Raw genomic sequence first — 20,203 nt, 5'->3', positions numbered from 1 at the left:
TAAGAGCTTCCTTTGTTTTGATTGGCTTACATTTCGAAAGTCTGCAGAGGACCAACAGCAGAGGAGAACTAAGTGGAACACAAAGGTAAAAAACACCTTGGAAACCTGGTTTTCAGAGCTGTCTGAAGCCAGCGGGACTATTTCTACATGAGGTTAATTTATGCATTTAAACTTTGGCCATGTTTGAACATTCACCCTTGTAACATGACAGAAATACAGAAAAGCTAATTAGTCCCCTTTATGGTCCAGAAATACCTGCTGGTCAATGCAGAAGTTGCTCTCTCACTGCTGTGTATGTTTGTAGTAATATTCCAGACCCTTATATCAGACCCTACCTGTTCAGTATAGTTCAGATTAACATTCAAATCTGTGTAATCCATCATCCATCATACCAGGTTTTAACCCCTTCCTGTGCAGGTTTGGCATGTGGGGCAAAGGTGTAGAGGAGAGCTTGAGAAGCAGTCAAGGACTCCTCCCTTCAGTAGTTAACAGGATTAGGAGCTGATGCTCTCTGAGGGGAGCTGAGGAGTATGATAGGCCACCTGCATGGACTCACCATTTCCAGCAGCTTATGTAAGAGGCAGTGGGATAATTAGATGTGTGTGCAGGTGAAGAGCAAATGGCTGCAATGATGAGTCTACACAGAACGACTCATGAAGGGTTTCCCTTTAGGAGTAGAGCGGCCATGAACGTGCATCAGAGAAACTCTTCTAACCTGACACAGCAGGGAACAGTATGGCAGTGTTTGTGGGGATAAAACAAGTATCAATGGCTGTGTTTGATCGATGTAGCAGCTGCCTGAAGATCAGGTTACTGTACAAAGATATGAGGCACTCAGCCAGAGTTACATTTTAGCTCATGCACCAATCAACAATGGAAATATTGCCCAAATAAGAGTCACTTATATGGACAATTATTCACAGAAACACTGCATTTCAATATACCCAAATTTACTTAACTAATTACTTAAATACGTGTCAGATTATAAAATTCCCTGTTATACCGTCTTTAACTCTTAAATTAACCAAATATCAGGTTTTGGTACGATGACATTTCCTTTGTGGTATTCTTCGTTATTTATCTTTGTGTTTCTCCAGAGACCGGTTGTGTAGTAGCTGAGGATGCAGGACAGAGGGACCAGTTAGATCAGAGGAGGGTTGTGATTAACAGGTTAAGTAATCCCTGAGTGAGAAAATCTTGAGGAGATGAGGAGAAGCTTCTCTCCTTTAAAGGGGCCGTGTAACGCTTATCAGTTGAATTTTCAAAATAACAATTGGAAAATTGAAACGAGAACATGGGGCCTCGCTAACTTTCTACTGAACACATTTCATCCATTCATACAACGTGTTGCTGTCACCTCCACATCACATTTTCCATTTCTTCTCTCACAAGTCATTTCAGAGGAGCTGTGTGATATCTGACACTTTCTCCTGAGTGCTTCACGGCCTTCAGAGGTCTGTCCATCGCACCAATTAGAGCCGCTGGCACCTCACATCTGACAGCGCTCATAAATCCTGATCTACATGCTGACTTCATGGTATGACCAACCTCTCTCTCCGTCTTTCCTCTGCTGATAAATACTTTAAAGTATGACCAGGACAAGGTCAGAGTCAGCACAACATGGGATGAATACTGGGAACTGATACAAAAAATGAAGGGAAACAGTAATAATCAAGTATTCAGAAAGACAAAAAGTACCAAAGTATCAATATGTTACATTTAAGGCAATATTTGAGCAAACAGTTGCTTGTAGAAGTTTCCGTGAAATTAAAATAGATGTTTAAGTGGTTTACGTTATTTCATTAGAAATGTCTGACTGTCATCCATTCACCAGTATCTGTCCAACCAATGACACAGATGTTGCTTTGTAGGTATCCTTAAAGAAATCTCCCATATTTCACATAAAATAATTTTACGTCCAATGAAACACTTGAATTGTTATGTCCCTTCCCCATAATGCCTTAGTTAGCAGTGATGTGTCGTCACTGTGCGTTTGAATGTTTTCTACTACAGCATTATTGGCTTCTTTAAATGCCAATCAATATCCATGACAAGGCCCTCCCTCGCTTCCTGCATTCAAAGGTAACACATCGACAACTTTAGCACATCCAGCAGATTTTTTTTTTTCATTATTGGATTCACTTGGAGTTGTGTTTCTGACCACGAGTTAAAGTCCAAAAGTCTTTCTTTTAAAATCTGCTTTGATGTTGATTTTCTCCTTTGAGTTAATATCTGGATCCTTGACCAGGTTACCTTCCCCAGCTTGTCATCCCTACCTTGATTGTCACTTGGGGCTGTTTAGTTCATTGTATTCAGTGTTGTTACAATAATATCGATAAATGCAGCTTCAAATGATCCAGTACCTGTGGAAGGTGGTTGTTGGTCATGATACCATGATACAAAGATTAAAGTACCCACAACTGTCTAAGGCTGGCCACTGACCTCAGGACTTTAGGACAATTTCTAGCCCATTTGCTCCTCCTAACACTCGCCCTTTATACGCTGCTGATGCACCTCAGCGCCGCAACGAAGCTCCGCCATCATGCAGCCTTTGTCATTTTACAGTGGACTAAGCAACACCAGCGTGAAGCTGCCCCAGTGTGTGTTTTTACATAGTATTCTGGCGTTACGGAATAAAAACGTGCGTGAGGTGTAAACAAACAGCGCATGCTTTAAATACACACACACGCTGCTGTTCCGCCCTGCCGGGTCCACAGCTCCAGTCTTAAACCTCCCAAACTACTTGTAAACTCAACGTGTCTACCCCCAGCACTACGTGATTTTGAAATCAGGTTGCATCAAGAGGAAATTCACAGATGTAGTTCTCTACAATCTCAAACATGAACACACAACAAAAATGCTAATGAGATTATTGTGTCTTACCCCTCCTGTGATCTCACTGGGAAGCTAATGTAAACAAAACAGAGACTAACGTAGTGTAAGTAAGTAATTTGCACTTGCTGTAGTAATGCTTGGCAGGGGGGAGAAACCCCAGACTGAATGAAAAGAATGCTTGTGGACACGCTCTCTACTGTCGACAGTCAGTGCTAGCTCATGTTAGCCTCAGGGCCACAAGGTTTACGGTTGTTTTGCAACACCCTCAGTAGATTGACGTCCTTGTAGCCTTCTCTCTCATAAACCTTAGTGGCACCACTCAAAAAGTACCTGTAATTATTCATATTCTAAATCATAAATATCAAAAATTTAGACAAGATAAAGACCGGATCTGTTCATCCCTCACATTAACAAATGATCTGGGCTAAACATTGATCTAAATTAGAGCAGATTTCTCCTCCAACTATCGAGAGGGTTAATACTCCTTGGCTGATAAGTTTCAGAGCGGTTATGATGTCTAAAAGAACATAATCCTGAAACCCATTGCAGCACTGAGCGTGCAATCTTCCTCACTAATAAAAGACAGACCCTACTAAAACAATCAGTCACACATCTCTGTGTTTCAGTGTAAACAGGCAGCATCTCAATGCATGAAAGCTGACCTGTGTATGTGACTACATGAAGCTTTGTGAACGCAGACAGCGAGGAAAGAGGCAGCTGTGTGCCTGCATTTTGTCCTCTCAGTCAGCACATCATCAGTGCCAGGCTCACACATTCAGTAAATGGACTAATTTATGGCCGAGCCACTGGCTCTTTGTGATGAAGAAGACATGCAGCAGCAGTTGCTGTGGCTGCACAGTGGGGATCCGACACAGCTGGGTGCCTCTGCTGCTCTCCACAGCCAAACACTGAGCTGATTCTGTGACTCGCTATACTCTGAGGATCATTTTCACCAGTTACCAGGGTCTGGTCGGCAAGCTGTTCAGGAATTCACAAATTCAATTAAAACACTGGGAGGACATTAACTTTGAATTGATTCGTAAGAACTTTTCTAATTTAAAAATATTCCTTAAGTCCCTAAAGATTTACTTTAATGAAGGCTAAACAAATGGAAAACAGATTCACCTTGGAAATTTGACAATCTTTGGACAGTGGAAAGTTTTTTTTATAGAGTGATGTGCAATAAAAGTGAAAGCTATTTCCATTTGGGGTGGAAAGGTCTTTTCAGACGGGGGGTGTACAATCACCCTGCCTTGTCATTCATTTTCAATGAGAGGCGAGCAGGCAGGTAGGGAGGTATGGGCAACCTGACAGGCGGAGCAACAAGCTGGCGCAATCCCACGAACTTGTTGCGGTCGTGCTCGTCTCAAGCATACGACCGCCCGCTGCCAGAGTTGAAAGTTCTTGAACCACAAAAACCACAATGGATGAGAGACTGATCCGTGCTGTATGTGAGTTTGTATGTGAGATTTAAAACCACTTTGTAAACAGTTACTGGGACATGATCAGGAGGGCCTTTGCATGGCAGAGCATCGGCGCAAGACTGGATGTATCAGGTAATGTAATGTTAGTTTTAACTTAAGCCAGGCTTTATGTTATGTTTGTTGGTTAAGTAACAACTATGCTTATTTAGCTAGTTTTCATGGCCTATAGAGAAAATACAGTTGTACCGGCAGGGATACAGTAGTACATAGAAGCCGTTTCCACGGTTACCACACGTAGAGCGCCAAGGCAGTATTTGCTAATTGAGTTCATCATTACTAAATCATCACTTCACACGAGGTCCACATTACTTCCTTAACTTTTGTGTAAAGTGACGTCGTAATACTCATTTGTAAATGGTCGCGTATTAATCAATGTATGAAGTAATGGTGAGTGAACACCTCAATTGTTGATGTATGAAGTGTAAACTAATCACATAAAGTCACAGTGACTTCATCATTTCTTTATGGTGAGCAACAGGAATTCATGATACATCCTGCATTAATTCATGCATTAGTTAAGCATTACTTAAATATATAAATTGTACCCTTCATGTAAAGTGTTACCCAATACCAACCCAATACCCAACCACCCGTGTGTGACGCACTTTTGCTAGTTGTACCGCGCACAATCTGGGCGCAAACTGAGGTGCAAGACGCAGAGAGGTTGGGTTAAGTCCCTGTATTATTTATAAGAGCCCGGTGCGCCTGCAGGCAAGCGTGTTGCTATTTACCCGGCGGATTTCAGTCTTCCTTCTTAAACCGGACACCGACCAGCATATTTAACTTATTTCTTTCCACTGTGTCCTCGAACACGCAGAAAAAAAACACAGGTTACTGTATGATACATGTCGAAGCACGGATTGATGTTAAAGCCGCTGAAGCGATCTCACTGCCCAACAGAAACGAAAATGAAAAGAGGCGCACTGTATACATTTACACCTGAGGCACAGCATTAATGATTTAAATCTCCAGACGGACAGGATGTTTATGTTTATTAAAGTTCTGCATGCTGACTATCAAAGACAGGTCGGCTTTAAATCTTTATTTACTTATTGTTGCTGCTGGATCACATGGCTGTATTGTCTCCTGTGCATGCGTTGGCACTGGGCAGTGTTTTAATATCTGTGGGCACAATTGTCGGTGCCACAGGAAGTTATGTTTGAGTATGGTAATTAATTTACCTCCTAGTTGCGTGTGTGTGAGTGCGTCTCGGTTTCTGCTGTAGTACAGAGAGCGTGCGTCAGAATGAGGGCGCAGTATGGAGAGCTTTGTGTCGGTCTCGGTAGTTTTTGGCCCATGCGAGGCTGCAGCGGGGAATCTTAATCAAAGTTTTTTCACTGTATCTGCAAACACACTGCTTTTTCCTTATGTGTAGAAGCGCTGCTGTGCGTCCCGTGTGAGTGACAAGCAGACTTGTGTTGCAAACTCGCCGATGTATGTCCATAATGCGCCCTCTAAGTAGCAAATACAGACTGCACCATAGATTTTAGACTTTAGACCAGGTTTTTGTTGGTCTTAGGCGCAGTCGCTTCCTGCGTCCTCTAGATAGCAACGCGCCACCCGTTTGCCTGACCACACCTCATTCCAAAAAAACACACCCACGGGCGCTAACGGTGGCACAAGATCACTTGCTATTTACACAACATGGGCGCTGGGGGTGAAAATGACGACTGCACCAGGTGGAAGATAGCAATGACACTTGTGCTGCACGCTTTGTCGATTTGCGCTGGGTGGACGATAGGACCCATGGTCTTGTTCATTACTAGAACAGATAATTAATGAAATACAAATTTGACTATTTAATTCCTGCAAAGTTCTTGTAGAGGTGATAAGACATTACATAAATAAGACTTATTCCTTCAGGGCGGACTGGTGGTGCAGTGGTTAGTGTTGTTGTCTCACAGCAATAAGGTGATGGTTCAAATCCTGGTTTGGCCGGTGGCTTCCTCCCACAGTCCAAAGACATGCTCGTTACGTTAATCGGCGACTTTAAAATTGCCCGAAGGTGTGAATGTGAGAGTTAAAGGTTGTCTGTGTCTGTGTGTCAGCCCTGTGATTGACTGGCGATCAGTCCAGGGTTTAACTTTGCCTCTCACCCAATGACAGCTGGGATAGCCTCAGTCCCCCACTACCCTGAACAGGATAAGTGGTATAGATAATAGATGGATGGACTTATCCCATGTTTAAACTTGTTTTGGTTCTCGAATTTGTTATTATAATTGCACTATTATTTATATCTTTTATTGTTAAAAATGTAAACCATGATCAACTTAAATCAAACAATGATGATTTGAGGATCAAAACTGCGACAGCTTGCCAAGATGCATGACATACAATTATAATATTGAGAACAAGAACAGAACATAATACAAAAAGATTTGAACACTGACACAAAGTTAATAATAAAGTTAGCCATACTTGATAAGTGATAACTTTTATTGTCTTACCCTGGAGCTGTCGTCTTGGGAGCGCTGGTAGCGCTTCCAGCGGCAGCCATAGACCCCAGTGACAAAGGACACAAAGACCTGCTTCTCATAGACCTGTAAGGGTTGGTGTTTCACCATGCTCCTTCAGCCTCAACGCGCCACCAGTCTGATAACATCCCACACAGGACTGGGAACCTGCAGGAGAGCAAAGAGTTAATAAACAGAACGAGCTGCAGAATAATCAGCTCAGTGTTTGTACATACAATTACATCAATCATCAACAGGCCGAGTCACGTCATGTTACTGAGGTGTGTTATCACAGAAACACAGTGAACATGTTTACGGTCATGGGCCTTGTTTGGAGTTACAACACAGGACAGAAGAAGTCAACAGGTTGAACAGTGAGTCATGTCTGGGGCGGACATAATAACACGGTATATGCTTTACAGTCACAATATAAGGATCTATGGATGACGACAAGTTGTAAATAAACACAAATAGGCATACACTACCTGTCACAATCACCCTTTCACACACACAATCACACACTGATGGCAAAGGCCTAAGTGCCAATCTCCAGTCAGATCTATGCCCATTCATACCTGCTGGCTCTGCCACTGGGAGCAATTTGGGGTTCAGTGTCTTGCCCAAGGACACTTCAACATGCGACTGTAGCAGTAAGGGATCGAACCCCCAACCTTCTGATTGAGAGACGACCGACTCTACCACTGGATCCTGTTTCAAGAAGATTCATTTTAAAAGGGGAAAAGTCCGATCAGCTTTTTGGTTCTGGGAAAAGGGGCCATGCTGACTGCCATCCACTGAAGTCACTGTGTATTGATAAGAACCTCATACAACCTGAGTACAGATTAAACTTACTTAAGTAGAGTACTTATTTTGTTACACAAAATATTTTCTATACTTATATATTTTCTATACTACTATACTACAAACCAGGTGTATCAGGTTTGTCAGGTACGAACATGCAGGTATGAGGATTTGTTGCCTAACATCAGTAGGGGAGCTGATTTGGGAAATGCTCCTGTAGGTCTCATTTAAGACTAGGAACAAAGGACTTATACGGTTGTAGGTGTTTAAAGACTTGTGTGGCCCTGCTCAGCCCTGTTACCACAGCAGAAACACGTGCCATCACGGCTTGGCATGCCACTGTTTGGTTAAAGTTACCTGGTCTTGGCCTTTCAAAAATCCAATTAGTCTTCTTCTAGCCTCCTTTCCAAGCAGCCTCACCTATCAGCTGTTTTCCAGCAATGCAGATCAGCATGCTAACATGCTCTCCGTGACACAGCTCACTTGTTCAAGTTGCATCATAGACTTTTTAGAAAAAGTGGACATGACTACCCTGAAGTCACCCATTGGTTAGTACCATTTTGAAGCCTCAAGCTTGGGATTTAGGCTGACACAATCTTGTTCAGACAGCGTGTTGCCTTCACCCTCAGTGAAAAGCCTGTTGCCTGGGCTGCAGGTAAAAATGTCCTGGCACAGAAGGAGGTGTTTCTCATGGCTTTCTGGAAGAAATATGGTGCTTTCTTTCTTTCAGAATGGTTGGGATCATCTCTGCATGGAGTAGCTTACAGATACGATAATGGATTTGCATATATTTAGCCCATGTAACGTATAGTAGGTGTTATTTTCATAGGCTCACGTCTAAAAATAAATCTACTGGGAACCAGCTCTCAGGCCAAGCATGTGACCTTTAACACCTTTGTGATTATAAGACACCTTGCTGCCCTGGTTGTCCACAGATCCTGAAGTAATGTTGACTTCTAAGTACTTGTTTCTTTATGGATGGCAAAGACATTACACCACTACGGTCCAGACTGAAATACCACTACAACTCTTGAATGGACTGCTGAGACATTTTGTACTATTGTTGTAATGGTCCCAAAAATCCTACTGACTTTTCCTTCAGTGGCATAGAGAGGCAACTGCAATTGTCAGTAATTACAATTGCCTGACCCTCCTGAACAATGAACACTGAAGTTATCCGAACCTAAAAACAACCGAATCACCTAGAAACTAGTTAAGCTAACATTAGCGGCAGCTCTGATTGCCTACTTCCTGATATGCTGTATCAGCCAAAGACCTTCAAAAAAATGTTTCTAGCTAAAAAATTCTAGCAAGCACCACACAGTTGTTGACTTTCGTCAGGTGGTAAATAACCTGAAATCAGTTCTTCGCTGCTCTAAAACAGTAGTTACCATTGGCGGACATAATACATCTATGAAAACAACTTGCTTCGGCTTCTCTCTGGAGCAGTGTAGAACAATTGATTTCCAGTGTAGCAACTACATTTTTTTTTTTTGGTTCTTATAAATAACAATATTTGATGGGTCCATAGACTGGCCTACTCGCAATCCCACATTTTAGGCACAATAAGAGGCATTTCAGATATGGGTACTGGCATCGGAAAAACTCAAGTCTTTTTTAGGCCAACAAGTCCACCGATAAAAACAGAGTCATTTGGTGCTGTAGCCCCCCCTGTAACCCCCAACATGACCATGGCTTATTGCCTGGACCAGACCTTGAGGAACAGGTTATCTAGATTGAAAAGCACTCTTATCCCCTAAACAGACAACAGCACTGAACACAGCTGAAATGAAACATTTTAGGGTTTATCTCTTTTGATAAAGGCGGTGATGAGCAGCAATTTCCTGTTCAGATAAAACAAGATAAGGAAGTGTTTCCTGGTCAACGGGGCCTCCCAAAACAAACTGCTCCTTTGTCCTTATCTCTGAGCAGACAAATTAGAACATGGCAGGGTGACCAGGCTAAATCTGTCTGGTTGTGTTTCTGCAGCAGACTGTTTCAGTTTTCAGACTGTTGACTGCAAGATTTTCAGAGATGCATAAAAGCTAATAGTGAAACCACCTTTGATTCAAATGCACATTTTTTAGGTAAACAAGCCATGCATGAGCTCTGTGATGCTCACAGAGACAATGCTAACATGTTGAGCAAGTATGTTTACCATGTTCAGAATCTTGTTGTCGTGCTTACATTTGATAATTAATTAATTGTGCTATTGAACCAGAGTATTAGACAAAAAAAGATTTCACCTGAAGTAGTAGGGTTATTTTTTCCCCCCAATAGACTCTGCCATGTCCTCGTCTACAATGCTGTGATTGGCTAGAAAAGCCAATAGTTCAGAAACAAAACTTTTCACCCAGGACATTACTGTTAGCTCCGGTGTTAAACTAACTTGTAATATTGAGTCTATTCCTAACTCTAACATAGTTTTGGTGCCTAAACCCTAACCAAGTATGGGGTTAAGGTTATTAAATGGTTGCAGTTCTCCCATGATATGGCTAGCAGAGTGCTATTTGATTCTGGCAATTACAAGTTTCTGTAATAACAGAATGATAGGAAGGATCTTTTTTATGTTATCAGGAAATGGCAGACTCTAAAATTCCATTAAAAATTCCAAAACTACTTTTTTGACATTGTTGGGCAGTTTGCTAGTATATACGTGACGATCATTACAAGGCATGTGGGATACCAAAAATGGAAATATCTCTTTTGATTACAAGTTAAAGAAATGATCATGGTTTTGGATATAAATAAGTCAACTTTGACTTAGTTATCTTGTGGCCACGCATTGAGTCTCATATAAACAGCTCCAACGTGGGTTGAGTGTGCATCGATGACAACGCATTCACTCGTCACCTGAATGTTTCCTCACTGCTGTCATTTATAAACTAGAAGTCATAGCCACGTCTGTGGGAACTGTGAAGTTTGTTGAACTTAATTATCTCGTGGCCATGCATTACTATCCTGTGGACATGCATTACTATACTGTGGCCATGCATTACTAAACCCTTAGGCCGCAAATTATTTTTCCCCTCAAATGTCACCAGAGGGGCTCTGTAGCTACTGGACAAAGGCTCTGAAGGCAAAATTTTACGAGTACTAGCTAATCACAGCAGAGTAGTAGCTACTAGCTAAACACAGCAGAGTATTAGCCTACTAGCTAAACAATGCAGAGTAGTACTAGCTAAACACAGCAGAGTAGTAGCCTACTAGACACAGCAGAGTAGTACTAGCTAATCACAGCAGAGTAGTAGCTACAAGCTAAACACAGCAGAGTAGTAGCCTACTAGACACAGCAGAGTAGTACTAGCTAAACAATGCAGGGAAGTACTAGCTAAACACATCTGAGTAATGCTAGCTAATCACAGCACAGGAAGGAGGGATTAGGTTGCACACTACTTGGAAAAAAATTACACTGTCAAAGAGAACAAAACTGAGATCCCAATCATTTAAACTTTTTAAATGTTCTGATAGAAGTAGCTTATAGCCTATATTAAAAAAAGTTTAACAGAAATACAAAACCTAATACACCTATGAGCTATCTGGCTCATTGTCCAACCATCCAACAGTTGCATGAAAAGAGATAACAGTTTTGTTTGGTGTTGTATTTCACATGCTGTACAGTATTTGAGCTGTGTATCCTGGTTCAGGTTTCCTCAGAGGATCAGTGTGACCTTTGTTTACAATTCACTGCTAACCTAAATCTACACAACAATCTTCAAAAGGAGGAAATTGTCTTTGCGTCCACCTTTGACAGTTGATGGTATAATATGGGAACTCCTATGCCTGAGGGAGCCTTGTCCTGGGTCAGGGGAGTTGGCAGATTCCCAGCATTTTCCATCCTGACTGACCCCATCGTCCTCACACAAGGGCCAACTGGAGCTGAAACCACAGAGGCCTTATTCCAGCTGGGTGGGCTTATTGTCTAACTGTGGCTCTCTAATATGGTGCTAACTTCACAGAGCTGAGGGCAAAATGAGCTGAACTAGGACCAGTCAGGGCTGAGACACTTTACTCCTCTAGATTTGCATGATTTAAAGCTTCTTTACTTATGCAGGGGTACCTTATAATTTAGAATCTATTTTATGATTGTTTTTCAAAAAGGAGGTTTGATAAATAAAAGGGGTATCCTATCTGTGAGGCAATGTTAGTATTTGTTACTAAACAAAATGTAGGGTCAAGTGATTCTAGTATGTTTTAGTACCGTTGTTTTGTCCATGATAATCATGACATGAATTTTTTGTGCATAATGCTAAATGTTTTCTCAAGAGGCATAAGTAGCCTAAGTCTTTCTGTCTGACATCAAGGATAATGCCATGAGTCTGATGTTGGTGTTAATAGCATGAAGCTGTGGAAAAAACACAGCTAATGTTCACTGCAACACAAAATATCATGAAAGTGATCCGAGGGACGGTGCAACTGCTAATGGAAAATGAAACACAAAGTATTTCTGGACTTTAATCAACACATGCACAGATGAATCTGCTATCAAAATATGTGCAGCTTAAACTACCCGGCCTTTAAAGGAGCGTCTCCATCACGAGTTCTATTTACAGTAAAACCACTGTGAGCACCACACACAGACTATTACCACACTACACACAGAAGCATTAGACCACAGTGGTGTGAATTTTGATGAACCTGCATTTAGCTGTAAATAATGTCAGTATTATTATACTGCTTACATTTTAGGATAGAAGTTTGATGTGTTTTTTGAAATGTACTGCAGTTTAGGGACTGTAATAAATCGTATATAAATAGTATGTTACAAAATATGGTAGAAAAGGTGTATATTCCTAGCTAATGGTAATGTTATCTGGTTTGGGTTGATCCCATGTGAATAAACATTAACTGTTGTCTAAAAGTGCCTGACGGCTGATCAAAGATGTTTTTTTTCTGATTTATCGCCAGATGTCCCTCTAGATTTTTACTATCCTTTTGCCAAATCTCAAATCCCCCTCCTGGCCTTACCAATAGGTCTGGAGCGCCCTTGACTAAGTATTGCCCCCCAAGAACTCAGCAAAAAGGGTCTGGGGTCAAATTTTGAAGCTTAATATATGGGACAAAAAGAGCTGTTAAATAACTGTAATGTAAATCGGCTTTTACACAAAGCAGTACCGATGTTGTGAACCGCGATATAAATCAAATGCATGTTATACAGATTGAATACAACTAAAAATATTCTACCATTTTTCCTGATTATTTGCTAAGACATGGCCCCTTCCCTGCACGTTTCATGTTCCCTTGTCTCAGTTTGTAAAGCATTCTGGGAAATTTTCTTCTATTGATAGGTTTGGTAAAAATGCTTCATTCGTAGTGCCATTTGGAGGGTTTTACGACCACTTCCTCTACATCCCCAAGAAAAACAGACCACCCTACCTTACATGGCAGCATGCAAAGTGGAGGAAAAGGGCAACGGGGTGGAATGGGATTGAAGCCGCTGACCAAACAGGAATGTGAAATAATATTGAGTTTTCAGATTCCCGATGTCTAATGTAACTTACAACCTGGAACACACAGTAGAACTATACACCCATCAGCTATAACAGTATGACCACCTGTCTAATATTGTGTAAGTCCCCTTATGCGGCCAGAACAGCTCTGACCTGTCAAGGCATGGACTTCACTAGACCTCTGAAGATGTGCTAAGGTATCTGGCACCAAGACGTTAGCAGCAGATCCTTAAAGTCCTGTAGGTTGCGAGGTGGGGCCTCCATGGATTGGACTTGTTCGTCCAGCACATCCCACAGACGCTCGATTGGATTGAGATCTGGGGAATTTGGAGGCCAAATCAACACCTTGAACTCGTTCCTCAAACCATTCCTGAACCATGTTTGCAGTGTGGCAGGGCGCATTATCCTGCTGAAAGAGGTCACTGACATTAGTGAATACCTTTTCCAAGGAGGGGTGTACTTGGCCTGCAACAATGTTTAGGTAGGTGGTACGTGTAACATGCACATGAATGGCAGGACCCAGGGTTTCACAGCAGAACATTGCACAAAGCATCACACTGCCTCCACTGGCTCGCCTTTTTCCCATACTGCAACCTGGTGCCATGTCTTCCCCAGGACACACACGCACCCGGCCATCCACATGTTGTAAAAGAAAATGTGATTCATCTGAACAGGCCACCTTCTTCCATCGCTCTATGGTCCAGTCCTGATGCTCACATGCCCATTGTAGGCGCTTTCTGTGGTGGACAGTGGTCAGCATGGGCACCCTGACCGGTCTGCGGCTACACAGCCCCATACGCAACAAACATTGATGCTCTGTGTGCTCTGACACCTTTCTATCAGTACCAGCACTAATTTTTTCAGCAATTTGACCTACAGTAGCTCTTCTGTTGGATCAGACCACACGGCCAGGCTTTGTTCCCCATTCGCACCCACTAACCTGTCCTTGCTTCACTGGTTTTCCTTCCTTGGACCACTAGGTACTGACCACTGCAGACCGGGAACACCCCACAACAGCTGCAGTTTTGGAGATGTTCTGACCCAGTTGTCTGGCCATCACAATTTGGCCCTTGCCAAAGTCGCTCACATCCTTAAACTTGCCCATTTTTCTTTCTTCCAACCATCGACTTCAAGGACAACGAGTTCACTTGCTGCCTGACATATCCCAACCACTGACAGGTGCCATTTTAACAAGATAATCAATGTTATTCCTCATCTGTCAGTGGTCGTAATGTTATGGTTGATCGGGGTATAGCATTTGATATTATCTGAGCCTGACATCAGAGGAAAATGGCTGCTGTGTGATTATGGTGAATGTGCTTTAATTTTTAATTTTAATTTTAATTTTTAGCTTCTGCCAAATAATGTGTGCAGTAAAGTCTCTCTCCTGTTTCAGGACAGACCTATGATTGCATTAACTGACAGCACCTTGCATGTTCACCCAGGTTCACCTGCAGCCTGCAGACAAAGCTCTGTCTTGTAGACTCCAGCCGGCCTCACATCCAGCTGGCTGCGGGCCGGTTTCCTCCCATGAACCTGCCTCATACCTGATGGGACCTAACTGCTCTGCAAACTCCCTTCCTAACAACCTCCAGAAGTAGCCTTAGAACTGTTGACACTGCTCCAAGGCTATAGACACCTAACTGTGTCAGTTATATGCTCATTGAATTATAATACAATAATCCTCTAAGTCTTAGCCAACCAATGCCACAGAGCCTCGGCCATATCTGTCTATTATTAGCCTTTTATCTCGGTCACTGTCGCCTCTTTCCAGCCTTCCATTGTTCATGAAATTTATATATGCATGCATTAATAGAATCCTTAATCTTTCAGTGGATTTAGCCAAAAATAGTTTCCATTCGGGCCCAGTGCTCATTATCCACGCACAGGGACGAGCAAGAGGAGACAAAGCTGCTTTTAAAGCCAAAACTTGGAGTAAATGCTGATGTTTTTCATTATCGTAACCTAACATGCATCCATAATGTGGTCTTAAGACATGAGCCTTTGCTTGTTAAAGTAAGCTCTGTTCTGCTCTTCATCATTCAAGCAACACCTGCCAGTTCTGAGGATCCGCTGACTTATTAAAGGTGATTAAAGTCTGGCACAGCATGTAAGTGACGCTGCAGGAACAGAAAAAGATGGAAAGTACTAGAAAGATATGTCTTCTACTTATTAGAATTTAGGGACAAAGGGATCAGTGTGACACTGTGATTACAGCTGGATCTGTTTGACATCACCACTCACTTTTTTGGTTGATAAGTGGCGATATCTCAAACTCTACATGTGTTCATTTATAGTGCAGAAACTTTGTATGTAGGGACACATATGCAGTACACAAATATTTAGATGAGTTAAATTAACGAAAGAGACTCCTGAGTTCAGTGTTACTGTGTCCGTAGACTGTGTATAAGAAGTGAACGTAGCATCTTGGTTTGAGGAAGACGATGAGGAAGTGCTACCAACCTGCATTCTTTTAACGGCCAGCAGGGGGAGACTGCACTGGTTGCAAAAACAAATTGGACTGTGTAACAGTGTACCAGCAAATGACCCTATTTCTCAACTAGGGCTGGGTTTAAAAAATCGATTTTTCCGATTCAAATCAATTCTCATTCGAATGACCCAATATCGATTAATAAATCCCGAGATTGATCTTTAAAAATATGCGTAAAAACATGTCTGATCACTCACATTTCTGAACGCTCCAGAACGCAGCACGACTCAGCGCATTCCCTTGAAACACGGCAGTGAGGGAGACATGCCCGGACTTGTTTACTGCAGCTACTACGGAGACATCAGTGATCAGACTCTTTTTATCGTGTGTGCATCCGTGAATATGAAAGTTAGTTTTGCACTGATGTTTATAACGTTACTCTCTGTTAGCATCGGCTTTGGCCGCGAGTGTATTTTCAGCATTTTGTTATATAATATGCCTTTCCCCATAACTCTTAGTCACATGTGGTTTTGTTCTTCGCACTAAGAGATCTCATGGCCAAATCTCACGCAAGTTGAAGCCCAATTCGTTTAATCAAAACATGAGCCAGATGTTCAGACAAAAAATCTGAACTGGACAAAAAGTTCATTACAGTAGCTGTCTAATTCATGCAATTGTTAATGTTGTGTCGACTGCTGTGTGTTGGTCATGTTAAATAAAAAGTACATGATGTAACTTCTTTGGGGTCAATTCTTATTGTAAACATTAAACATTTTGATAATGCACCAGGTTAGAGGTGCACTGATATTGTAACTGAAATACCCCTGACAAAAATCGATACTGAATCGAATCGGATCGAAAATCGAATCGAATTGAAAAATCTTCTACTCAGCATGATGTTCCCGTATAAAGTAAAATTGACAATAGCTCTGTCTCAGGGCTGTATCCTTCGAAGGATGCAGGCTATGAAGGATGCGTCCTAGCAACAGGTAGCTAGCTGGCTAACTAACTAGCTAACATAACTCACATCACATAACTTAACCTATTATTTAAGATAATTAGAAGTTTCAAGGCCCCTTTTTTGAACATTTGTATCGCTAGCTATTCGATTAAGTTGAAACCAAGAACATTTACACATAAAGTGTATTTCTCTGCTGCGTAAGAGTCCGCCATCTCGTTTGGATTGGCGCGCAATGAATCCCGGGACACATTGGGCTGCGAAGGATGCACCCGATGGATTCGCTGCATCTGATGGAGCCTTCGAAATGGGACAGCCTTCGGCGCTGAAATATGTCCTTCGAAGGATGCAGCCCCTGAATTGGGACACAGGTAATAAAGCAGGGTATGCTTTTGGGCATAACTACCTGTGAACGACAAGTCCTGACCACGGCAGCCTGTTAACCAGCTAGGGACAAAACATTGCACGGTGACAGCCAAAATGCCAAACTCAAGGCTTTAAACCAATGAAAGACATCATAGGGCCCATGTTTTTAATTAAGTCCATAACTGTGTCAAAAGCTGCATGCATGTTGGGAAATTAAGTAAATAATTTGATCTTTAAGTACTTTGATATCGTTTTTTTTGTTTTTTTATTCATATATATATTATCTTGTTTTTAGGTAGTTGTCCAAATAAAAGAGCAAGTTGTACAATAATGATTTTGTATATTGTGTATTTTTAAGAGACAGTGCCAATAAAGCCATTTAATTAATCTGAAATAAACGGAATAATTATTTTCTTTGTCTGTTCCAAAGTTATTTCCACAATACTCTGCAGCAGGTGTCATTTAAGTAGCTCAGCTAACAGAGGAAGTTTCAGGTATCTCACAAGTCAGCCATCATGCATCTGTTTCGTCTTCATCCTCAAAAGATCAGATGGACAAAATGAGAATGCTCCATAAAAACAGCAGTGGGGACAGATGAGGTCAGTTCTAACATTAATCACGACTCAGAACACGGTGCAGGGTGACAGCTCCTCAGATTATATGAAGATAATCCGCTGAAGTGCGCACAAACACTCACCTCACCTCCACGACAGCCTTTATATCCTGGACAGTGTTGAAAACAACAAGCAGCTCTCAGTTAATCAGTTATTTCCATGCATGTTGACATAATGTCTCCTCTTCTCTGTTTGACTTTACGGATAATTCATCAAAGTCTTTAAAGTAACTTTGAGCGGCCGTAAGAGACGCAGCAGCGGCGCACATCAGATTTACTCCTACAGCGAAGAGCAGGTTTAACGCAGCAGCTGAAACGGTTTTTAAATAAAGATTGTTTAAATAAATCACGGGACAGTTTCTCCTTGAGCAGAGGCGAACCTTCAGTGCTCATAGAAGAGTTAAAATCTGTAATCCGACCGACACCGTGTGGGCGGAGCTGTGGGGCACACTGAAAGAAATAGTCCACAAAGCAGACAACAGAGACACAGAGCAAGCTGAGGTGTTAACAGAACAGAACTTTTTACAGCGTGCTGTCAGAGGTGAACCTGAGCTATAATACTACAGAGGTACGTGTGGTTTTGTTGTTGTTCCGCAGGTTAATGATGCCTGGTTGTACCACAAGACTCTTAACATATTACAGCAATCAATTTATCAACCACTTATTAACGATTTAATGATGATCAACATTGATAACTGCTGTAATTACCACCAAACACAAATCTTATCATATAAACCTACCTCGTGTATATAAAGCAACCTGTTGCATACATTTTCATATTTAATTCAACTGTCACACTCTTCACCGGAGCACTGTTGTCTTTTTCACTAATTCTGTACAATAGAAACAAAGTATACTGTACTCGTGTATATGGCAGTTTAATGTTTATGTCCAAATGTTTCTTCTTGTTTAAACCTACATACAGTGAAAGATGTGAAACCGGAGTCAAAATTGCTTCTATGTGTACATGTACAATAAATCACACTTAAATGATGACATTTACCAAAGTCTGAGGACAGACCGAACCTTTGGATCTCTGTATAAATGACCTGTAAGGCATCAGTAATGTAAAGATGATAATGATCTTTTATTGTTCCATTTGACTAATGATTAGAAATTATTCTAAAATAAAGTTGCACTTTCATCACAGCTGCACTTAATCATCATCATCATCAGACTTCATCAGAATCAGAATCAGCATTATTGGACAAGTGTGTGAGCACATTCCAGGAATCTGGCCTCGGTCTACAGGGCTGTCTGTGTACACACAAAGTACACAAGAAGACAATGAGAAACAGCTATGACTGTACACATGAGGTAGATGGTACAGCAGTATTTCCAGTGTCAAAAAATATACAGGATGTACAGGTGCATTGTTTTGATTGTGCTGGATGATTGTGCAATAATTTAACAAAATGTCGACATAAAAACTTATACTGTTCATTTGTAAATAACTCTTATGTATGTAACTTCTTTGCATTGTAACTTAACTTATTCTGGGACTTATAAATCACCATAGATCCACTTCTCAGCATTAAATCTTTATCTCTTATCCTATTGTATATAATGCATATATTTGACTTTTTTCTTACTTCTATTTTATGCCATATATTCTCTGTGCTTTCTCTGTGTGTGCAACTGTAACGCCCGAATTTCCCAGGGATTAATAAAGTATTTCTGATTCTGATACAGTGTAATGTGTTTACTGGCATATAGTGGATGTTTGTGTCACAGGTTTACTGCATATGAATTGTTCCTGACACTCAAGTCAAGTCAAGTGTTCATCAGAGTGACCGCCTCAGGGGAAAACAGTTTTTGTCTGGGGTGTGATGGGTCTGCAGAGATGTTTGCTTCCCGTCTCCTGACTCTGGACCGGTATAAGTCCTGGATGGAGGGCAGGTCGGCCCTGGTGATTTTTTTCTGCAGTCCTGATTGTCCTTTGCAGTCTGTTCTCATCCTGTGTGGTGGTAGATCCAAACAGTGATTGAAGTTGATTACCCCAACCCCCTACCATATTTTATTCAACAGGCTATTTTCAGAAGTCTAGAAGACTCAGTACTACTTTTACCACTAAATGCATGAAAAGTTAGTTTCACTTCAGTCTGCAGACATTAATCCTAAGGCATAAATTTAACATTACAGATATTAAACTTGCAGAGGGCTGAGACAGAGGAGATCGATGTACAATGCAGAGACGAGGAGGAGCAGAGAGGAGACGACACATACGAGAAGTTACTTGAAGTCGTGTAGGATTTCTTCCTCTTCCTGTTGTCCGTCCCCTGCATCGTTTGTGTTGTTTGTTGAGTTTGGAAAATTTCAGACAACTTACAAACATTTTTTCCCTCATTTGCTGGAGTTGAGCGGTGTTTTGTGGGGGTTAAATCAAGTTGATATAGCTGGGGAAGATTCCAAAGCCATGAGGGAGAGTTCAAGGGGGGATAAGAGAGAATTAATTTAATTAAACTTCTCTGTGGGGGAGCTGAAGAGTTAGAGTTGGCCCCGTCTCTAGGAAATGTTAGTGTTTCCTGGAACCAACAGGACTTCAAGGGAGGAGAGGAGGTTTGGATGAACCTCTTACTATTCATCCCAGCCTGTTTGTCCTAAAGGTAGCATGCATGCTAAATCTCCCAACCATCCGCTTTTATCTCCCTGATTTGGAAGGTTTTTAGAAACCTAATCGGTCAGAAAGTTCTCTCAACTTATTAAAAATCATGCTGGGTCCATGATATAACATTTAATTCTCTATATTTTAGCACAGTTGGGAATAAGTAGGGGGAAGCTAAGGGGTTAACGCCACAAGAATATTCAGGTG

General features: G+C 41.6%; 1 protein-coding gene across 2 annotated transcripts in view; it reads right to left on the bottom strand.

The window, feature by feature from the left end:
* The window catches only part of gdpd5a (glycerophosphodiester phosphodiesterase domain containing 5a), a 37,044-nt gene extending 19,292 nt beyond the window's left edge, over positions 1–17,752 (bottom strand). For both annotated transcript variants that reach the window (XM_069671729.1, XM_069671720.1), the window contains exons 1-2: positions 17,476–17,752; positions 6,767–6,940 (exon numbers count right to left, since the gene is read on the bottom strand). In XM_069671729.1, coding sequence (XP_069527830.1) covers positions 6,767–6,883 — 117 coding nt within the window. In that variant the 5' untranslated portion in view covers positions 6,884–6,940; positions 17,476–17,752. The remainder of the gene's footprint in view (positions 1–6,766; positions 6,941–17,475) is intronic.
* Between the last annotated feature and the right edge of the window lie 2,451 nt (positions 17,753–20,203).

This window comes from Semicossyphus pulcher, unplaced genomic scaffold (assembly GCF_022749685.1).
Source record: "Semicossyphus pulcher isolate SPU_LCO1_2020_fin unplaced genomic scaffold, fSemPul1.0.p SCAF_10, whole genome shotgun sequence".
Lineage (NCBI taxonomy): Eukaryota > Metazoa > Chordata > Actinopteri > Labriformes > Labridae > Semicossyphus > Semicossyphus pulcher.
This window is presented reverse-complemented; position numbering and strand designations above follow the sequence as displayed.